The 20,510-nt window shown below is 46.1% G+C and overlaps 2 protein-coding genes across 2 annotated transcripts; both read right to left on the bottom strand.

Annotated features, from left to right (window-relative positions):
• Window positions 1-4,350: 4,350 nt before the first annotated feature.
• On the bottom strand, window positions 4,351-8,871 carry LOC130533760 (mucin-13-like). Its single transcript, XM_057047448.1, has 12 exons — window positions 8,777-8,871; window positions 7,249-7,676; window positions 7,038-7,157; window positions 6,814-6,923; window positions 6,636-6,694; window positions 6,390-6,541; window positions 5,918-6,052; window positions 5,773-5,815; window positions 5,646-5,683; window positions 5,422-5,509; window positions 5,088-5,316; window positions 4,351-5,005 (listed from the first exon to the last, which is right to left on the bottom strand). The coding sequence occupies exons 1-12, from the start codon at window positions 8,869-8,871 to the stop codon at window positions 4,877-4,879; spliced, it is 1,626 nt and encodes a 541-aa protein (XP_056903428.1). The 3' UTR covers window positions 4,351-4,876.
• A 1,549-nt stretch (window positions 8,872-10,420) lies between these two features.
• Window positions 10,421-19,166, bottom strand: znf281b (zinc finger protein 281b). The gene is given in 8 exon segments (XM_057040797.1): window positions 10,421-14,467; window positions 14,625-14,743; window positions 14,825-14,908; window positions 15,450-15,573; window positions 15,679-15,792; window positions 15,894-16,015; window positions 16,018-16,414; window positions 18,278-19,166. Coding segments are annotated over 7 exon segments (2,514 nt in total). The 5' UTR covers window positions 16,346-16,414; window positions 18,278-19,166; the 3' UTR covers window positions 10,421-12,844.
• Window positions 19,167-20,510: the final 1,344 nt, after the last annotated feature.

The raw sequence follows: 20,510 nt of genomic DNA, 5'->3' as shown, positions 1-20,510 counted from the left end.
CAGGGTCATCAGGAGCCACGGCGATGTACAGTTGCGTATCGTCAGCATAGCTGTGGAAGCTGATGCCGTGGCTCCTGATGACGTCCCCAAGAGGAAGCATGTAAAGATTAAAAAGGGTTGGACCTAAGATTGACCCTTGGGGAACCCCACATCTTGTCTCATGGATTCTCGAGGAGCATGTATCCATACTTACAAAGAAGCTTCGATCAGTAAGGTAGGAGGTGAACCAGTTAAGAACAGTACCAGAGAGGCCGACCAGGTTCTTCAGTCTATTCAATAAAATATGGTGGTCTACTGAATCAAAAGCGGCGGTCAGATCCAGTAGAACCAACACCGTGAGCTTTTTGTTGTCTAGGTTACACCTGATGTCATTTAAAATCTTTAAAAGGACTGTCTCTGTACTGTGGTTCATCCTAAAACCAGACTGATGCCTCTCTAAAATATCATTTGAGTTTAAAAAATAATTTACTTGGTTAAAAACAAGTTTTTCTAAAATTTTACTTAAAAATGGTAGGTTGGATACTGGCCGATAGTTATTTAAAACGCTGGGGTCTAGATTGCTCTTCTTCAGAAGGGGCTTCACCACCGCCGTTTTAAAGGAGGTGGGGAAGACACCCGTCTGAAGAGAGCAATTCACCATATATAAGAGATGTTCCTCAAAGAATCCATAAAATGTTTTGAAAAACGGTGTGGGAATTGTGTCTAAAAGGCAGGTTGTGGGCCTAACTTGGGAGAAAACTCGACCAAGTGTCCTCGCATCAACCAGGACAAAACTCTCCAGTGTCTCCTCAGGTGAAAGCAATGATCCAGGAGTGTTGGTGATTAAAATTTGCTGTGATAAAAGACTGGATCTAATATTATCGATTTTACTCCTGAAGTGGTCTGCAAAGGCCTCGCAGAGGGTGTCAGTCGTTGTTGTGGGACACCTATTAAAATTACCATTGGTTAAAAGCTCAATGGTGTGGAATAGAAATTTGGGGTTGTTTTTATTGTTGGAGATTAGTTTTTTGAAATGAGAGGTTCTTGCCTGCTTGATTGTGTTATTGTAGGTTTTGAGGTGTTGATAAAATATTTCTTTATGAATGGTCAGTTTGGATTTCCTCCACCTCCTCTCAGCACTCCTGCAGGTTCTTTTCAGTTTTCTAGTTTCTTCATTTCTCCACGGTGGTGCACGTTTTGTTCTTACAGTTTTTGTGACAAGTGGAGCCACAGAGTCCAGCGTTGACTTTAATTTATTGTTAAAAGTGTCAACAATAAAATCACACGGTGCTGGTAAAATTTCTGCAGGAGTGCTCTGTAAAATCTGGATAAAATTTGCAGCCACTTCAGGAGTCAGGTAGCGTCTCCCCACCGTTCCCACAGGGGCCCCCCGCTGGTTAAAACTGGTGATGTTAAAAAACACGCAAAAGTGGTCAGACACGGCCAGATCCACAACAGAGGACCCACCCACGGACAGGCCATAGGTTATGACCAGGTCCAGGGTGCGCCCTCTGTTGTGGGTCGGCTGTGTGACATGTTGTTTAAAATCCAGACTGTGAAGGAGGTTTAAAAATTCTCTGGACACTGGGTCCGAGGCGTTGTTGAGGTGTAGATTAAAATCACCAGTTATTAAAATCCTGTTGTATTTAGCATAGATGATTGATAAAAATTCCGAGAATTGGCTGATAAAAGAGGTGGAGTATTGGGGTGGTCTGTAAACTGTTATGCTTAAAATAGGAGGGCTGCTAAAAACAAACGCATGATGCTCAAATGATGGAAACGTATTAAAAGAGACCTCGCGTGAAGACATTTCGGTCCTTGTTATCGAAGCGGTTCCACCTCCTTTCCTACCCCCCCTTGTAGAAAATAAAAAGTTAAAATCTGGGGGGCAAGCCTCCGTGAGGACAGCAGGTGCATCAGTGCCAAGCCATGTCTCAGTAAGGAGAATACCATCAAGGTTTTTGTCTAAAATTAAATCGTTTATTATAAAAGATTTGTTTAAAAGAGAGCGCACGTTCAGCACGGCCATCTTTATGTCCTCGCCGGACGTGCGCTCATCGTGTCTTTTTATAGGAACAATAAAAGCACCGTCACGTCTGGGAACAGTCCTGGGATTCTGTCTGTATGAAGTGATGGTGTCAATGGAGTGAATGATCTGTGATGTTGATGGCAGACATGGGAGTAGTGGTGGAGGGGCATGTATGGTGCAGCGTGGGGGGGGTGAGCGTAGATGTGAGTGTGAGTGGGGGGCAGAGTGTTGGTGTGCATGTGTTCTAACCAATAGTCAGGAGGTGGATGTAGTGCAGGAACGGACAGTCAAGTCAATGTTCAAAGATAGAAGCCGGGACCCCTCGTGGTTTGGGTGGAGGCCGTCCCGTTTAAAAAGATGGGGTCTATTTAAAAAGGCAACAAAATGTCAACGAAGGGGCTACTGTTGCCCAAGCAGCACCCCTTCAGCCACAGGTGCAGCTGGCGGAGGCGGCTGGTGACGACGTCACCGTACCGGGGTGGGGGAAGCGGGCCGCTTCCCCGTGTCCAGCAGACGGTCCACCAGGGAGATGAAGTCCTGCTTCAGAACCTCCGACTGCTGAAATTTGAGATCGTTGATGCCGGCTTCCAGAACCAGCGTGGAGGCCGAGGGGTGCTGTGCACTCAGCTGCAGGGCCGAGGATGTAACCTCCGCAACACGGGCACCGGGATGACAGAAGGTCCGGCCGTCGTGCACCGCCACATGCCTGGCCATTGAGGTCCCGACCACCAGCACCGCGGGGGTGCGCTGCACCTGAGTGGCCGCCTCTGATCGTCTGGAGGTGCGGGGTGGCGGCGAGGAGCCTGGGGATGGTGGCGCCGGGTCGTGGTTGCTCCTGACCAGGATGGTAGCGGAGGGCCAGGTCGAGCGGGCTGACCCTGGTTCCTCGTCTGGTGAGAGCCAGCTGGACGGACAGGACCAGGAGGCGAGCTGGAACAAGCACCCACGGGAGGGAAGTCCTGCAGGCTTAGGATATCGTACCTGTTATCCAGTGGCAGATACAGGGGGCGGAGGAGGGGGACACGGACGGGCCCCAGCGCCCCTGGCCACCACCGACCAGGGTTCCCTTGGTTTGAGCGGTGTTGAGCTCACGAGGGCTCCTGCTCCGTCCCTGGCGATGAAACCCTGCGACTCCGTGGGGCAGAGGAAGGAGGTGGAATGAGCCGCTCCTTGGGCATGGCTCCCTGGCGGTGCCGGCAGGACTCCGCCGGTGCTGTAGCTGGAATTTCAGCGTTGATGGACCCGGTCCATGGCAGGGTGGTGTCATTCGTGGCCGTCGTGCTCCGGTCACCAGCGCCGGATGCCTTCAGGAGGGCGATTTGTTTCGCCTGGGAGATGGCAACAGTGGAGAGGTCCAGCAGGTCGACCCGCAGACCCTGTCCCTCGGACCTCAAACGGGCGATATGTTTCTCCTGGGTCGAGGCGACAGCAGATGACTCGAGTATGAATGTGTCCCTCTCCTTGAGTTCGGACTGGAGCCCGGAGATGCTCTCCCTCAGTTTGGAGACCGTGGGGAGGCAGGACTCACACACCGCCATCATGCCCGCAGCCTGAGCCGGGGGACAGCCACACTAGGCCCCGTGCCAGCACACGGAGGTGAGCCCAGGTTAGCACCGTGGCTAAAAACAAGCCGGCGCTAGCAGCGGGCAGGTGACTCCGCGAGATCGATCAAACTTAAACATTTTTAAGATCCTCCGCACCGATGTCTGCTCTTCAAAGTGTCTGTGTTCCGTGTAAAATGGTAACTCACGGTCTGATGTTCTCTGATGTTCCTCCTGTCGGACGCGATGTTAGCAAACCGTCCGGTTCAGTCCAAACAATCAATGACAAAGTCCAATAAAAAGACGACTTTCATCCAACAGTCCGTCCTAATTCATATCGCAGGAAATCCTCTTCAATAAAGAACCAGCGTTTCCGCAGCTGCGTTCTTTAATCTTTGGATTTTGTACAGTAGTCAAATTCCTGACCCCTGTCCCCTCTCAGACTGTTGTTACCTACTGTAGCAGAGGACACTGTCACCCACGTCTGGACTACAACCTTTTGGAGAGACGGGCCCCATCCTTCCAGACCAGGACTCAAACCTGTGCTTGTAGCGGTGAGAAAACAGACTGCAAGGGTGCAACTGGACCGGCGCCCATAGTTATGTCCCTCACTCCAAAATGAAGAAAAATACACTGGTCCCTAACACTATTATTGATTATATAAAATGTTAGATGGAAGAAAGTTCAATGTGAAAGCAGCACTTTCAGTATTGTGTACTTGATGTGTGGATGTCATAATTAAAATAAATGATTTAAAATTCAACCCATCTATTGAGGAACAAAAAAACATCAAACAATAACTATTGGAAATGTATTTTTATTGTCATTGCATACTTGGCTTCGATCATGTCCTGACAGTCACTGAATATATCCGCCATCACCTCAGTTAAATAGAACAGAACAACAAGGAGTTTCAACATTAAAACAAACAAAAAAGACAAACTACCAACAACAAACTAAAATATCACAGACAGGCTAAAATTAAAGACAAATACATTCAATTATTTAAATAATATATATATATTCTCATTTCACTCACAAAACTGAGCTAAGACTGACAAGCTTAAAACACTTTTTTATTCTTAATATCAATTGTGATGGATCACTTACATGTTCCACCCTATAATTTGCAAAAAGGCAAAGTCAAATCTTTACAATCTCCCTTCTCCTTATCATTGATTATTAAGTGCAAAATGCTGTTCAGAGGTGGCGTGTGTGACATGATGAAGCTTTTACATTTTTAAAAGTAATTTTTTGTCTTCATTATTCAGACCTTTCACCATTATGGCATTGTTCTGGAAGGACTGGGATTGCTGCTGGAAGAGGATTATCTGCTGTCATTCTTGTAGTACGGGTTCACGATGCCTTGGTTAGGGGTGTATGAGCTGCTCACGGGGCGAATCTGAGAGTAGGGGTTGTTCTGAGGTCGACTCTGGCCATAGTCTTCATGGTGCCTCTAAAAGGAAAAGAGAGTTTTCATTTGAGAAAATCCAAAAGTTCTGACCGTGCTGGATGGTTTGGCGCTCAGGCACACTCACCGAGTTCCTCCCATTGGTAATGAGGTTTTGCTGACTGTTGCTTGGGATCATCTCCAGGTTGGTACTGCTGTACGGGCTGTTGTGAGCTGTGGCTCGTGGGATACTCGGCACTCCAGCCACGGCCGGCACACCTTTACTGCCATTGATCAGTGGGGCCTTGGTGGACTGGTGGCTGATGAAGGGTGTTCCAATGTCTGCAGTGCTGCTGGCCTTGCGGTGCTTCTTCGATCTGAAAGGATCAGAGATGTGTAGTGGCCTGTTACTTCGACCCCATACAAGTGTACAGTAAATTCCAACAACACTATAATGATGAATAGGCAGATGAGAAACTGACCTGACTGCTACTGTTATCAGAAGAATGAGTGTGATGAGCAGAAGCCCCCCCAGCACGGGACCCACGATTAGCAACACCAGCTCCCAGTCTGATAACAGGGAAATCCAGGAGAAGAGAGGTGAGTGTAACTGTCGTTATAGTGCACAGATTAAACACAAAGTCTTTAATGCTAAACCGCTACACTCCGTGCTACTGTTTTCCCCACCGACAGGCTGGATACTCACTTTCACCACAGTTAAATCCAGAATAACCCAACGGACAGCTGACAGAGAAGAAGATGAGAAGGTTTTTCAACAATCTTTGGACAACATGCGACGTTACAGATTGAAGTGACTTTTTTATGGCACTCACTCTACGCATTCGTTATTCACGAACTGTTGGCCACTTGGACAAGCTGCCAAAGGAGACAGAACAATGCATGTTACACAGACGCACACACACACAGACACACACACACACACACACACTCACACCTACACACACACATGGTTCTTACCAATGCACATTCTGTCATTCGTGAAGGTTGTGGTAAAAAACCCATCCAGACAGCTGCATGTATAGTTTCCATCATCACCATCTTCACACGTTGTGGTCGTCACATCACAGGTATTGGAACTGCACAGACCAGCAGCTTTACAAGGAAACAGAAACAATTAGCCTTCCAGGTTTTAAGAGTTATCCTTCATTTTAAAAAAAAGCATCTTGAAATCACTTGAAACATGGGTAAACTACAGAACCTGACATTTGGAAACCAGTGAGTGAATTCTGGTGAAAAGACACTAAAGCACGAAATGATCCTGTATATCTCTACATACTGGCAGAGGATAGTATTATATAACGACAGGGGCAAAGATGAGTGTTTAATTAAGAAAAAGAAGACAGAAACATCCATGTGAGGCTGATCTCAAACAGTGTTGGGTAACAATAAAATAAAAAATATGGAGAGGACACACATCAAATAAACTTACCTGTAAATGTTCCATTTCTCACAGTTGTGCAGTTATTGCAGTTTTTTAACTGATTCACAACGCCATCTTTGTTGATGGTGGCAGTCTGGCCAAAGATGATCTGCACAGATGCTATAGCAGCCCCCGCCTGACGACTACTCCGAGTTCTCTGACTAAAAAGACAAACCGTCATAACATGTCATTGAAAACAAACGCTGGAAATGTAGCAAATGTGCATCCTGGAAAAGAGCAGTCGCTGCGACTTACCGGAATTCAAGTACTATGGATGTAAGGTAGCCTTCATTTCTGCCGAAAACTCCTTCGATCTGGGTTTTTCAGATTACATGCGAACAGATTTGCGTGAGTTACACAAACGTCAGTGAATTTCACAAACAAATACTAGCGAATAATAGAGGTCACGAAAGAACAAAAAGAAAAAACTCACGTCTCGTGAAACATTTGCTGAGGTGGTTTTAAATCGTTCTGATGTCTTATCAGTCAGCAATTCATTGAAAAGTAAATTCTGAATTTCCAGTTCTCCGGGGAAAACTTTGGCTGAAATGGAAACAAAGGTCATCTTTTGATGGTTGAATATAGCGTGAGATGGTTGAATTGGCTGTTAAATTCTTCATTATTCCACGTTAGCTGACAAATAGTGCAGCCACTCACCTGCCTCACAACTATTGGTATTGTTATTGTAGAAATCGCCGGGTAAACACAGACATACAAAGTCTTCCCCCCGGTTTTCACAGGTGGCTCCACGACCACAGGGTTGGGAGGAACAAGCATCTGGAATATGGAATAAGAAAATATTAGCAACCTGGACAGCATGCAGCGTTGGCCCAGAAAACACGGAACAACTCAAAACAAGATGAATTACTTGGAGGCGGAGTGGTTTGTTGTGGAGTAGTTACTACAGGCCCAGTAGTTGGGCTGGTGGTGTTCCCAGGTGATGTGCTGGCGGGAGTTACAGCTGATGCACTGGTGGAGTTACAGCTGATGCACTGGTGGGAGTTACAGCTGATGCACTGGTGGGAGTTACAGCTGATGCACTGGTGGGAGTTACAGCTGATGCATTGGTGGGAGTTACAGCTGATGCACTGGTGGTAGTTACAGCTGATGCATTGGTGGGAGTTACAGCTGATGCACTGGTGGGAGTTACAGCTGATGCACTGGTGGTAGTTACAGGTGATGGGCTGGTGGTAGTTACAGCTGATGCATTGGTGGGAGTTACAGCTGATGCACTGGTGGTAGTTACAGCTGATGTGCTGGTGGGAGTTCCAGTTGATGACTGGGCAGTAGTTCCGCCTGTTGTTCCACAGGGAATGGAATTATTTCAGCATCATTAAAACAAATTCAAGCCATTCCAAATTACAAGTGTTAATTCTAAATAAAGAATAAACTTAAAATGTTTTATCATAGATGAGGAACTTGAACTGAGCCATCTGCTAATAAAATCCTCTTAATATTAGCATATATAACATCTTCATGGTTTATTGGTATGGTTCATAATAGAATGTTGTAAACATTTCTTTAAGACAAATGGATTTTTTTCCTGGAAAAAAAGAGGGTAGAATTTGATTTGAAAGCATTTAAAAGCCACCTACCAGAACAGGCAAAGAGAAGCAAAAGAGCCAGGAGAAATCTGAAGGCTTGAGCCATCGCAGAAACGTCCGGCGTAGTGAGGGAGTGAGCGTTTTGAGTGCCCTGGAACTTTTGATATAACAAGGGCTCGGGCGTCACAAGCCACGCCTGCAAGGACTCCGTACGTGCTACAGCAGGTTCCCTGCCCAAAAAGTCAGGCCATTGGTCAGTTTATCTGTTTATCATTAAGAAGTTTATCAATGATTCACAGAACTGAAGAACTTCAATTTCAAATCATAAAAGTTTCCCAGCATTCATTTCCTGCAATCATGACGTCAAGCTCAGGTTAAGGCTCTTCATCGGCTCCACCAGGCACATTAGATCAGGGCCATTTTCTCATGACTGATGTCGTGGTTCCTGGTTCTTGCTACAGCTGTTAATGTACAAGGCAAAAAAATAAGAATATTCATGTATACAATGATGAAGAAAACATGAAGCTGCGCCGGCTGCGTTGAAGAACAGAAAGTTAAAGAGCTGCATCCGTGTTCATCTCAGACTTCATAGGTTACCAACAGATGATTAAACAAACACAGAGGGCAAAGATCGCAGTCCCTGCAAGTCATTTTATGAATTTATGGCAGTCCAGTCATTCATCATTAAACCACAAACCAACCCCCATAAAGATGATTTCTTCACTGGCCTGGTTTAGACTGTGTCCACACCCACCCGCCATATCTCCACTGTGCATCTGAACACACCTGAGAGACCTCTTACCACAACCTACTGGGTCACACCAACAAGTGCGGTGAAGGAAAATCTACTACCTATTGTAAAGGCCACAAGAGGAGGCGGCCAGAGAAAAGGTGAAGGTCAGGTCTTTCAGAACATCCAACGGCACCTCCAGCACACACTGAACCATTTACCTCCAATAAAAAGATATTATCCCATATCAAGTGACTTTGACCCCGTTTCCTACGTCATGGAAATGAAAATGACCTGAGAGAAAAAAACAAAGGGCCAGATTCTCCAATGCAACCCCCCCCCCCCCCGCATCTCACAGCTGGTTTTCTATCACTGCATTGGTCAATCTATGGTTTGTAGCTCATTTTCCATAGGTGGATTTTATGACGCTGTTGTCAACATAGATTCCGATGCAATAAGTGCCTCTCCTATCTGTTTGCTGAATAAAAGTCAATTCTTCCCTTGACCCCGCCCAGGTGATCCGGCGTTGCTGGATCCTGGCAATGACGACAGAGGGTGGAGTGGGTCGGGGGGCGGGGTGTGTGACAGTGGAAAATTCAAAGCAGGTCAAAAAAAAAAGGACAGATTGAAGATGCTGGTATTTTACAAAATTCACCCGTGTCATTTATATCTGCCGCTACAGGTGCGAAAAGCCCTCGCATTTGAGTTAAAAGCACTAAATAACCTGTCTTAAAAGCAAAACCACAACTTCAAATGTAAGGGCAAAAGATATTAGGAAAGGACATCGACCTGGGGTCTTTTTAGCTTGCGTCTGGGAGCAGTCTTTATTACACCAGGGCCGCCTCTACCTCTTACCTAGAGTCACGCTGAGGCCTGAATTTTTACACTTATCACTGTTTACCTGATGTCTTTGTCAGCATTTCACCACCTGTGCACTCATTTATTTACTTTGTTAGATCTTTCTATCGATCCATCCATCTTGTACCAGCTTTCCCCTTGTGGGGTCACCTCACCCATTATCCATTATAAGACTTTATTTTGATGCTAGAAAAATAAACCATTTTTTTTAGGATGTGTAAATGATGACTGACGTGAGCTTGTTTGTGGTGCGTAGTGCTATTTCACTGTGTTTATAACAGTTTTATCTTTGGGGGTGGGGGACATCTGTCCCTCTGTGAAGACACACACATGTGCATTGTGTAGAAAGTTGACGCAAACCAATGACGTTTTGCTGCATCATACTTATATTTGGCAGTTTAACTCTGAGACATCCTGATATCTGGGCCACTGAAACAAGGTTCAAACCTGTTGGTGGATTTCTTAACCGACGTCCAGAAAGTCAATTAAACCGGCCACGTTCTAAAGTCTGGATTGATAAAACTGGTTACCAGTGAGATCTATTTTTAGATGGACATGTTTACCACTTCTTATCAGGTCATGACATGACTTTGAGATTATTTCAAAAAGAGTTTTTTATGTGGCCAATATATTTAACGTCTCAAGTAATAAAGATATTACGAAATCTTAAGACAGTGGCTTTTATTTCTTTTCCGACAACCACACCCAGACCTTTGGTTCTTAAAAGTCGCAGGTATGACCTAAATGTGTCCACTCCCACCAAAGTTCACACAGCACATCATACATTAGAGGTTTATAGTTAAGAAGATGGGACTCGTGCCAAGCTTGACATTGGAAACTTATCACAACTCGAAGTGGCTGCCGAGGGCGTCGAGTCTTTCTTGGACACACAAACCCAGACAACTTCCTGTTTTGTACCAAAAAGTTTTTATTGGCTTCTCTAATCCGTTCATCATCTCAATAACAGGTACAGCCTGGGAAATCATATCACAAATAAAGACAAAGGAAGGGCGGGGGGGCTTCTGCTACAAAATTTGGTATTGAGGTGACAGAAAATAAAAGCCATTTAAAATGTCTTTATCATGCATACTGGAGAAGAACTCAAAAAAAGAGAGAACACACATTTTTAGTGTTTTTTTTTTACATTTTTGTAAACAATATCCTTCTAGAGATCATATCAAAACACATTATGGCAAGTAACAAAAAGGGATAGAACATGAGAAAAATGAATGTTCTATGAGGCATCTAGAATGCAACACTGCTTGGCGTGGATGTTTGTACAAAAAAAAAATACATTTGCATCTTGATGAGTCACTTGCTCTATAATTGTAAACACAGGAAGTGTTAAATGAGTATACATTATGTCGAAACTATACTACAAATATTTCCACTACATACATGAAACGCACGTCCCTGCTTTCTCATGCTTTCGTGATATGAGGTATATTTAGGTCAATCGTATTGTCTTTTTTCCCCTCCGCCTTACGCACACTTTTCTTGTATTAAAAAGCATAGTGTGTGTGTGTCTGTGTGTGTGTGTGTGTGTATTGGAGGGAGGGGGCTGATCAGTCTTTGTTCCTGTGATATGAGCAGCTTCAAAGTCTCTTGGCTGTGGCGCTCACAGATGTAAAAGAAGAAAAAAAAGGTGGTGGTGGTGGTGGGGGGGGGGCTCACAGGAAATCAACTGAATTAAACATCAACCCTGGCTGCCAGGAGAGAATGGCTTTAGCCGTGGAAGACAAAGAAGGCCATTGTTTCTTCTGAGTGCAGGACTTCTGGGGGGGGGGACCTTTTTTTCCCAAATTGGCTGTTTTTACTCTAAAGCAGTTCTTTCTAATTATGACCGTGTGATAAATAAGAATACCAAGGGGGTGGAGGTATAGGTCCTGTAATAACTTGCTGAAAAATATCTGCTACTAAGTTGTCTTGGCTAGTGAAGAATAAATAAAATAAAAAACATGGGTGGGGGTTTGCATTCAACATAACTAGGGGATTAAAGATACAAGGGTTCCAGCATGTCAGCCCGTTGCTCAAAACACTTAAATATAAAGAGGTACTCTAAAATATTGTATAACAAAATTATGGCAAATCATCTTTTTACATCACCCGAAAAACCGTAAAAAACCCAGAAAACGTCCCGTCTCCCGTGAGAAGCAACAAAATACAAATGCCTATGGTCATGCCTAGTCAACCGCTATCTAAACCCATTTTAACAATCCAGCTGCCCCATCACACCCCCCCCCCCCCCACCCACCCAAAACCCCATTCACAGTTTTTTTCCTTTTAAAATATCCATAACCGGTAACAGAATAGTCACGCATCACCTTTGTAAATTGAACGGGTTGTTTCCAATGATTTGTTTTAAAAAGTGCTTGTTTGATTCCACTGACAAAAAAAAAAAAAAAGCAACAGCAAGAGGAGTCGTTGAAAAGTCGCGGCTTGGTTTAAAACAATAAATTAACCATCTCAGTAACAGTACGACAACGAAAATAAAAAAAGGTCGATGTTGATTGCATCTAGACTGCTGTGAGAGCGACGGGTTGGATTTAGCCAAAGCTGCGGCGTCCCTGCCGGCCACCGGAGGAGCGCGCGGGTCGGCGAGCGCACGGCAAGCACGTGCGCCCTGGGCTGAACCCTGCTAAGACGTAGACGTGACTCCGCCTACAAAGGTGGGTGTTTCCACACCGTCGTCTCAAAGCTACAGGGCAGTCGAAACCAAACAAGTTCATGTAATGTGGTTTGTTTTTTCTTTTGTTCTGAGAAACACGAGACAAAATTAAAAATCAAAGCTCTGTAGTTTTAAAGTACACCTGTAAAAACTGTGCTAATTGCATCTCATCATACAAAGTCTTATTACACAATTTTGTCTATTTTCCTGAGTTAATACGTTCCTTGTAACAGACAATATATATTTTTTGCCATTTGAATTCTGGGCCTTTCCCTGCCACAAACGTCATATTATTGAAATTATCAACATTATTACTTTACAATGGTATGATGATTGGTAGAACACATGAAATCACAAAAACAAGCAAGTTTGTAGCTACCCTCTAAATGTTTTAAATTACATTTAAATCTACGATACGGTCATATCAAAATCACTACTCTTTAACAAAAATTGAGCGACTAAATACATATTAAAAATGAAATTTTTTTTCCCAAAAAATTGCATTTGAGGCCATTTAAGACCCTCCCTGGTCGTCATTGTATTATCATTTAATGGCAGTGTTTTTAAAAAAAAAAAAAACATTTACAAGAACCAAATGGAAATGGGGACAGGGACATGTGGACAGCGACCCAGCAGCCCCAACGCTCTTCACCTCACTTGACCTTTATCTGTAACTTTGGCTTGTTGGGGTTTTTGATCCTGTACTCACTGGCTCGCTCACGTCAGCTAACAAACTGGTATACCCTGAGAATTCTGACACCGGAGTCCGTATTCTGTGGTCGACCTCTGACCCAGGATCATTGCCATAGCCGAGTGGGGTCCGGCGCCCTGACTTGAACTGGGAACCAAAGGCCTGTGCGAAGTTCTCGATTTGATAAGTTGTTTCTTTCGGGGGGTTTAGAGGAGACAGGTCTGGGTAGCTGGAGCCATTGGTGGGTGCGGCGGTTCCCCCAGCTTTGGACTGCTGACCTTTGGTGCCCTCTGCTGAGGCGGTCAAGTCCTGGGGAGGTAGGGTGAACGCTCCAGGGGAATGCTGCTTCTCCAACTGCTCCGTCAGCTCTTGAGAGGGGGTCAGCTGCTGGTGGCTGGTGGGTTCTAAGCTGAGGTGGTAGCCTGCCTGGGAGGGGGAGCCTACAAGCATGCCGTAGTGGGACTTGGAGGAGGACGAGGAGGAGGTGGAGGATGGGGCGACAATGGGCAGTGGAGAGGACACAGCAGGGGGATACCCACAATCCAGCGGAGACGACGCGTACACGTGCTTGTCTGAGAACAGCGGCCCAGTGGGGCTGGAGCTGCTGGACAGGAGCGGGAAGGGTCCCGTTGGTCCCAGGCTGGGGAAGGGCCCAGTGTGGCTGGTGCGCTCCAGTGCCTGCAGGAGGAACTTTGAATACTCACTCATCACTGCCGTCTTGTCGCCGCCGTTGGGCGAATCATCTTCCAGTTCAGGAGTAACCGGAGCTGCGGGCTGGAGGTCCACGTGGTGCGGGTGATCGGACAGGTCGAAAGTCACATCGTGGTGCTGGGTCCCGTCTGGCTTATGGCTGTAATGGTCGAGCAGGCTTTGCAGTACCTCGTCGGGAATGCCCGACTTGTCATGCTTGAGTTCCAAAGGTGAGGAGTCCAACATGGCCAGCGTGGGCTCGGGTCCCAGAGAGCCCTGAATCACACTGTTGCCCTGCGGCGCCATGTGCAGCGAGCCGGCGCCGTAGTCGTTAGTGACGGCGTGGAGGTAGCGCCGCTTTTTTACAAACTGCATTGCATCATCATAGTTGCTGCTGGTGGCTGCTCCTTGCTTGTTGCCCCCAGCACTCTGGAGAAGGCCCATGTTATCAAGGCTGGAACCCTCCACGTGATCCATGGGGCAAGGCTTCTGTCCCAGTCGCTTCTGTCCGTCCACGCCATCTTCCATGGACAGCAGGCCCTTGTCGAGACCTTTGCGGCCGGCCTTTTTAAACACCAGCTTGCGTCCATCCATGGCACTGCTGGAGCCTGCGGGGTGCTCCATATTGAAGTCCTGGATGCCCAGCTCACGAGCCATCTCCCCAGAAGATGAGGCTGCGGCCGCCGATGCGGAGGCGTTCTTTTTTCTCTTGCGTTCGCCGCCTTCACCGTTTTTGGACTTGGCCCTCTTGCGTGCAGAGGTGGTAGAGTTTCCCTGAGAAAGTGAATAGCTGCCATGACCCAACTCTGCCTCGCTGAGCTCCAGCATGCTTGGGTCCAGATCCTTCTTTATGGCTTCTCCACATGTCCGTTTGTGCTTCAGTAACCGGTCGGTTCTGGAGAAAAACTGAACGCAGACAAGCAGAAAATGGTCGTTTTACTTTCTGGAATCACAATATGGATTTTGCCTTGTTTTTAAACTAACACTAAAAGCGGATCCACCACAAAAAGAGAACTAAGAGCCATCTGAACAGATAAAGAGTCCGTTTTAAACGCGTCATTACTTGTTGGCAGGTATCGCAGCGATACGGCTTCTCGCCGCTGTGCGTCCTCTTGTGTCTCTCCATGTGGTACTTCTGAATGAAGCGCATGTTGCACTGGTCGCAGCTGAAAGGCTTCTCTCCTGGAAATCACGCAACACAACGTCATTAGAACCCCGAGCTCTGATTCAGCTGCTGCGTTCCACCTCTGTGCAGGAACTCACCGCTGTGGATCTTCTCGTGTCGCTGGAGGAGGTACTTCTGAATGAAGCTCATGTTACATTGACTGCACCGGAAAGGCCTCTCACCTGTATGATCAGGAATAGAACCATCCACCATCCACACGTGAACCGACTGTAATCCCATCACAAATAACCTGGAGCTTGCGATTAAACACCCAGCCTCAAACCTGATTTGGCCAACATTTAATACATGTTTACTTAGCTTAATTAAAAAAAGAAGAAGATATATGTCTCTAAATCTCTCTATATGCATCATAACTACACGTAGAATAATACACCAGGTTGTCATGGACAGATTTGAAGGACTAATTCCCAGTAAAATGACTAATATATCCAGAAATGCATGAGTAACCCATCATTTCTGGGTCGTAAAGCACGATTCATCCCTGAGTCACCCCTGCTTCAACACCCTGTTCCTGTAGGTTCCTGTAAGCCCCCCCAGCGCTCTAGTAATGCGCATTGCTCGGGGGGACACGTTTAAGGTTTGAAACACTGTGTTCTTGGAACATTAAATATATAAAATTCATCAGCCAAATCAGCCAGACGTCACGTGTGTTTTACTACACTGGGCCGAGCTACAAGAGGAAAATCTGCCAAGACGTCTCACCTGTGTGGATGAGCACATGCCTGCGCAGGTGATAGGAGCTACGGAAGGCGGCGTTGCAGTGCTCGCAGATATGTGGCTTTGAGCTGGGAGACAGGCAGCCCCCATCTGCGTCCAACATCATGGCCTAGAGCAATTAACCGTCACATGTGAGGGCGTTTGCCGCTTTCCTGCATCATCTTCCGCGACACAAATCCATTTTATTGTCTATTAAAATCGAGAAGAAACGCACCTTTGCGGCGTCGCTGCGTTTTCTTCGGGCCTTGCCGCCCTGCCCCTCCCCGTTGCTGCGTCGCCCTCGTCTACCTGAGGAATCTTTTGGCTCTTTTCCCGGCCTTCCAGTCATCTGAGAGCAAACAACCAAGTAAGAACATCCAATAAATAAATCGGGGCAATTGATATTTAAACCACACGATGCTACACGTTAATTAGAACGTTCCACCTCACCGGTTCTCCAAGGGATCGAACGCTGTTGAGGCTCAGGTCATGCAGGAGCATGTTCTGGTGGTTTTGGTGGTGGTTGCCGAAGGACAGGTCCGGCATGTCCGCGACGCTCTTCCCCGCGCCCCTCCAGCACAGTTCATTCCCACGCCTCCACCCCCACCATAAAGGGGCATACGGAAGTCCAACTCATTTAACCTCTCCTGCTTTATCCCCATGCTGTGGAGGAACCCCCCCGGGTTTGCAGCCGCGGCGCCCTGGTGATCCTGGGGCGAGTCACGCTCTTTCTTCAGAATCATCTCCTGAGGAAGCTCGCCCATAACAGACGGGGAGGCGAGTCGAGTAAAGCTGGTGACTGGCGGCAGGTGGCTGAACATGAGCATGCCTGGAGTGAAATTGGGGTCCATGCCACCGTTTCGTAGAAACTCATTGGCCAACTTGTCTTGGATAATACTCATGGTGGTGGTTTTACTTTGTGTGAGGAAGGAGGGCAGTCGATCTAAAGAGGAATGCAGGAGGAGAATATCCTAAAGGCGGAGACACAAAAGGTGAAACGATATTAAACAGAAGAATCTTTAAGTATTTCACAACACTCTGTGAGTACACCGCTGCCATATTATGCATTCAATGATGAAATCTTTCCCTCAGATGCCCATTTAAATAGCCATATTGTCTGTCCCCAAGACTGGCTGCACACTAAACGATTCAGAACCGGGGACCGGAGACGAGATATCCGGACAACATGGACTTATTTTAACATGCCAGCAACACAGTAGATGGTAAATGGCAGAAACACACTCCAGTTGGTATAGTCACGATTTAGCAGCGGAGCATTTAGAGATGCGATAAATCAACTCAAAGGATCCAGGATCAACAGTGATGGACAGGGGACACCCCGGGCGGACAGGGGACACCCCGGCGGACAGGGGACACCCCCGGACATGCGCTCCGTCTTGCAGTGAAAAATAAAAAGAATATCGGGAAACTCTGACCTGAGGAGGAAGAATTAGCCTTTGCAATGTTTGAGCAATGACAGCAGCCAAATTTGAGTAAATCTTGAGTAAAACAACAAACATCCCTTGCACGGATTAAAACAGCCCCAAAAGCTTTCAATTAACTAATTACGAATAATACGAAAAGAGGAAAGTGATTCCATACAACGGGAGCAGTTCCCAACATTCCGGATTATATATGGAGGAAGACCTGAATTGTGATAAAACTCGGGTGTAGTTTTGCGTCCTTTTTTAAGCAGGTCTTTAGTTAGTAATCTGGTAAAGGTCAGGAGCGAGCAGGCCAGCCCAGATAATCACTAACGTGGCGTAAAAAGGCGCATCGGTGGTAATTCATCACTCCAACAAACGATAATTAGGTCAAATTTAGCGACGCGGTTCGTTTACTCCGAGCTGGCGCACCGAGGACACTGAAACGGGCGTGAAAGAAAGAGCAGGGTGGGAATTTATTGTTTAGTCTAGCCCTGGCGACCATTTGGCGATGCGGCGCTGAATTCAACAGAAAGCGGATGAGCTTTTGTGATGCATAATAGTTAGCCAGCTAGTTAGCATGGATAGCTAGCCGGTTAGCCAAAATGAGACAATCAACGAATATTTCACGCCACATTCTTGATCAATGCATCCAGGTATTGGAACCAGAAAACTCAAAAAGTAACTCGCCGAACTCACATGCTATGAGAAGCAATGTAAATAGTACGTGTGGGGGATATAAGTTTGACCGTCCCATTATCGTTAACGTTACCTAACGCCAATGTTGCTATCACGCTAGCTAAAGCTAAAAAAGGAGACGTGATTGGATGCCATTATTAACACATATGCTGACTGCTAGGGCGCTACTTCTTCTAGAATGCAGTAAACCCAATCATATATTCATGTATACGGGGGAAAAGGCAACTAAAAGCGTGCGGGATGCGGTGACAAACCAGCATTTAGAGCAGCAGCCTAAATTGCCCATTCTCACGTTTCCGAGCTTTGATGACGCTCGTGAAATCAAACGTCTGGCTGGGACCAGCGCTGGCGCTCCATTTATTGTGGACCAACTTTAGTTGGTTTTTCTAACAGATAAAGCTCACCAATGCATTTCCCCCGGCGGGGGGTCCTTGTCGATGACGGAGGGCGACGACCTCTGTTAAAATACCCAACCAATATGAAACTATATGGCACCTAAGGAGGTGTGTTTATAACAATAACGCTACCATGAGCTAGCTAGTTAGCTGCTAGCTGCCCCGAGCGAAGCCCCTCATTACGGCCCATGCAACAGAAACAATGATGCTGCGTCCCGCTGCATCTCCCGTTGGTGCCGAGCCCCACAATTCCGTCGCAATCTCGATAAAGTCGAAGCTCTAACCAACGCCGGAGCCGCGCCATCGCCCCACTCACCTCCACATGACCGCGGGTGGTTTTAAACGTGCCTGGAATCTCTCCGTATTCGCCGACGGGGAGTTTTAGTGCCAAAACATTGTTCTCCGGCGGCCGCTGCTTTCTTCCATCTTGTCTTGGCGCGGGGAATTGTGGGAGCCGCGGACGGGTCGTGAGAAGAGACAGGCGAAGGCTGCTGAGGGGCTGGATCGGGACTGGATCGGGACTGGATCACCCGCGTCCCCCCCACCGAACATCTGCAGGACGAGCGAAAAAAGAGGTGCAAAGACGGAGAGAGGCGTCCCACCAGGAGCCAGACGCCATTCACCCGAGGATATTCAGGGGAAATGGTTCCACGTTGGGGCTCTTCCATAAATGTTGCGGTCCAAATCCTGATTTCAGGGCGTGCAGAACTTTCAATTAAAATCTAAAAACAACGAATTCACTGAAGCTCGTTGTAAAGCTATTACAATGATCTTTACAGTAAAGAACTAAATTTAGTTCCTATTTATTTCTGGTTCAACTGTGACATGTTTGGATTTGACTTTCTTTAGCGGTAAATGAAGACAAAGCTAACAAATGTGTGTGGAGATAAACGTTGGGATTAAATAATTGCAAATCAACACTAACCTTTGACTTTGGAAATATTGCTCAGTAGCTCATCTTAAACCTCATTATCAGTGATAAGTTATCAGTGATAACTGATCCAGCCATCGATATCTGACAGTAATCGGTGCCTCTGTTCGTAGTATGATGGGCTGTGTCGTCTTTACTTTCCTTCTCCACCTTATGTACATTGTTCACAATCTTTCTGGTAAAACTTGGCAAACGTTCTCCTGGTTGTTACAGTTTCCCCGGTTTAGTTCAGTTCCATTTGCCAAACACACATTTTCAGAACTTTTAGTTAAACCTTTTTAGTTAGTCTTTCCTATGTTGCGGTTGCTTGTATGAAACCGGAAGGCAGAAGCCTGAAAATAAATGTACGAGCTCAAAAATGTGACAGAAAATATGACTGACGGCGTTTTCGTGACATCATTTCCCCCTTTGGCTTCAGCTGATATTCACAACTGTCGTGGATGATGAAGTGGGTTCACTCATGATGGTCATGGCAAACACACGACGGCCTGTCAGCCACAGTAGCGTAATAAATAAATAAATAATAATAATATAATAATAATAAATAAATGACAAGTTTGTGGAAACCATGCACAGTCAGCACAATGCCATTGGTTCCTGGCGCTGGACTCATCCTTCTGCTTGCCTCAGATGTTCCGCTCTAATGGATCAGAGATGAATGAATGAACCAGAGTCAGGGTGAGGTGGTGTGTGTGTGTGTGTGTGTGCGTGTGTGTGTGTGTGGTGTGTGTGTGTGTGTTGTGTGTGTGTGTGTGTGTGCTGGAACAAAACAGGCTTTAAAACACGCTGGGATTGGACAAGCAGATGCTTGTGTTGCCTCCCGTCTTGTAGATGGCCAAACGTGGAGATGTGCTCTAGATGCTTGTCTGCAGATACTCCAGTGCTGCTCTGGTTCCTGGTGTTCACGTCGTGGTTGAAGCTGCTGCAGGTCCTTCACGTCTTTTGCATAATACCAGCATCTGCTGGTTTATATGATTTCTGCCTGTGCGCACAGAAACACAGCGCTTGATTACAAAGCAGATGGTGTTAGGAGCCGCTCTACCAGGGGCCCCAACAGCACCAGCAATTGATTTTAGGCCATTTGATTTATTAGAGATTTCTTCAGGGGGTTTGAGTCATTTAAACACACACCTGACCTCATGTTGTGACCCCAAAGAGCCTGAAATAAGCCATGCGTGTGCACAGTATGGACCCATTTGCTGCTCTGCAGCTTCACAGGACCTTTGTTACCTTTTCTGATTTGACCACATTTTGTTCTTTGTGTTATTGATAATGACTCTGCTGCCGATTGAGGTGCTCATGGTAATTACAATATTTCTGCTACACTTTATAGTTTGAACTTCCTCCACATTAATAATAAACTGATGAGATTTTTAAAAATCGAATTATGAATGTGTGATTTTGTACATTCTGAAAGGTTCCAAAAGGACATATTGCAGATTTTTTTCTTCTTTATATTTTACACTGTGAAGCTGCATTTTCCTATCAAAGGAAAACCCCTCCAACAATTACCTGTAATAATCAGTTATTTTACAGTCACGCAGTAACAATAAAGAGACAGAGAAAACTATTATTCCTTTAATAATAAAGTTATTAGGAAAGAAATCATCGGATGGCT

This window comes from Takifugu flavidus, chromosome 1 (assembly GCF_003711565.1).
Source record: "Takifugu flavidus isolate HTHZ2018 chromosome 1, ASM371156v2, whole genome shotgun sequence".
Taxonomy (NCBI): domain Eukaryota; kingdom Metazoa; phylum Chordata; class Actinopteri; order Tetraodontiformes; family Tetraodontidae; genus Takifugu; species Takifugu flavidus.
Note: the sequence above shows the minus strand (reverse complement) of the source record. Positions and strands in the feature narration are given on the sequence as shown.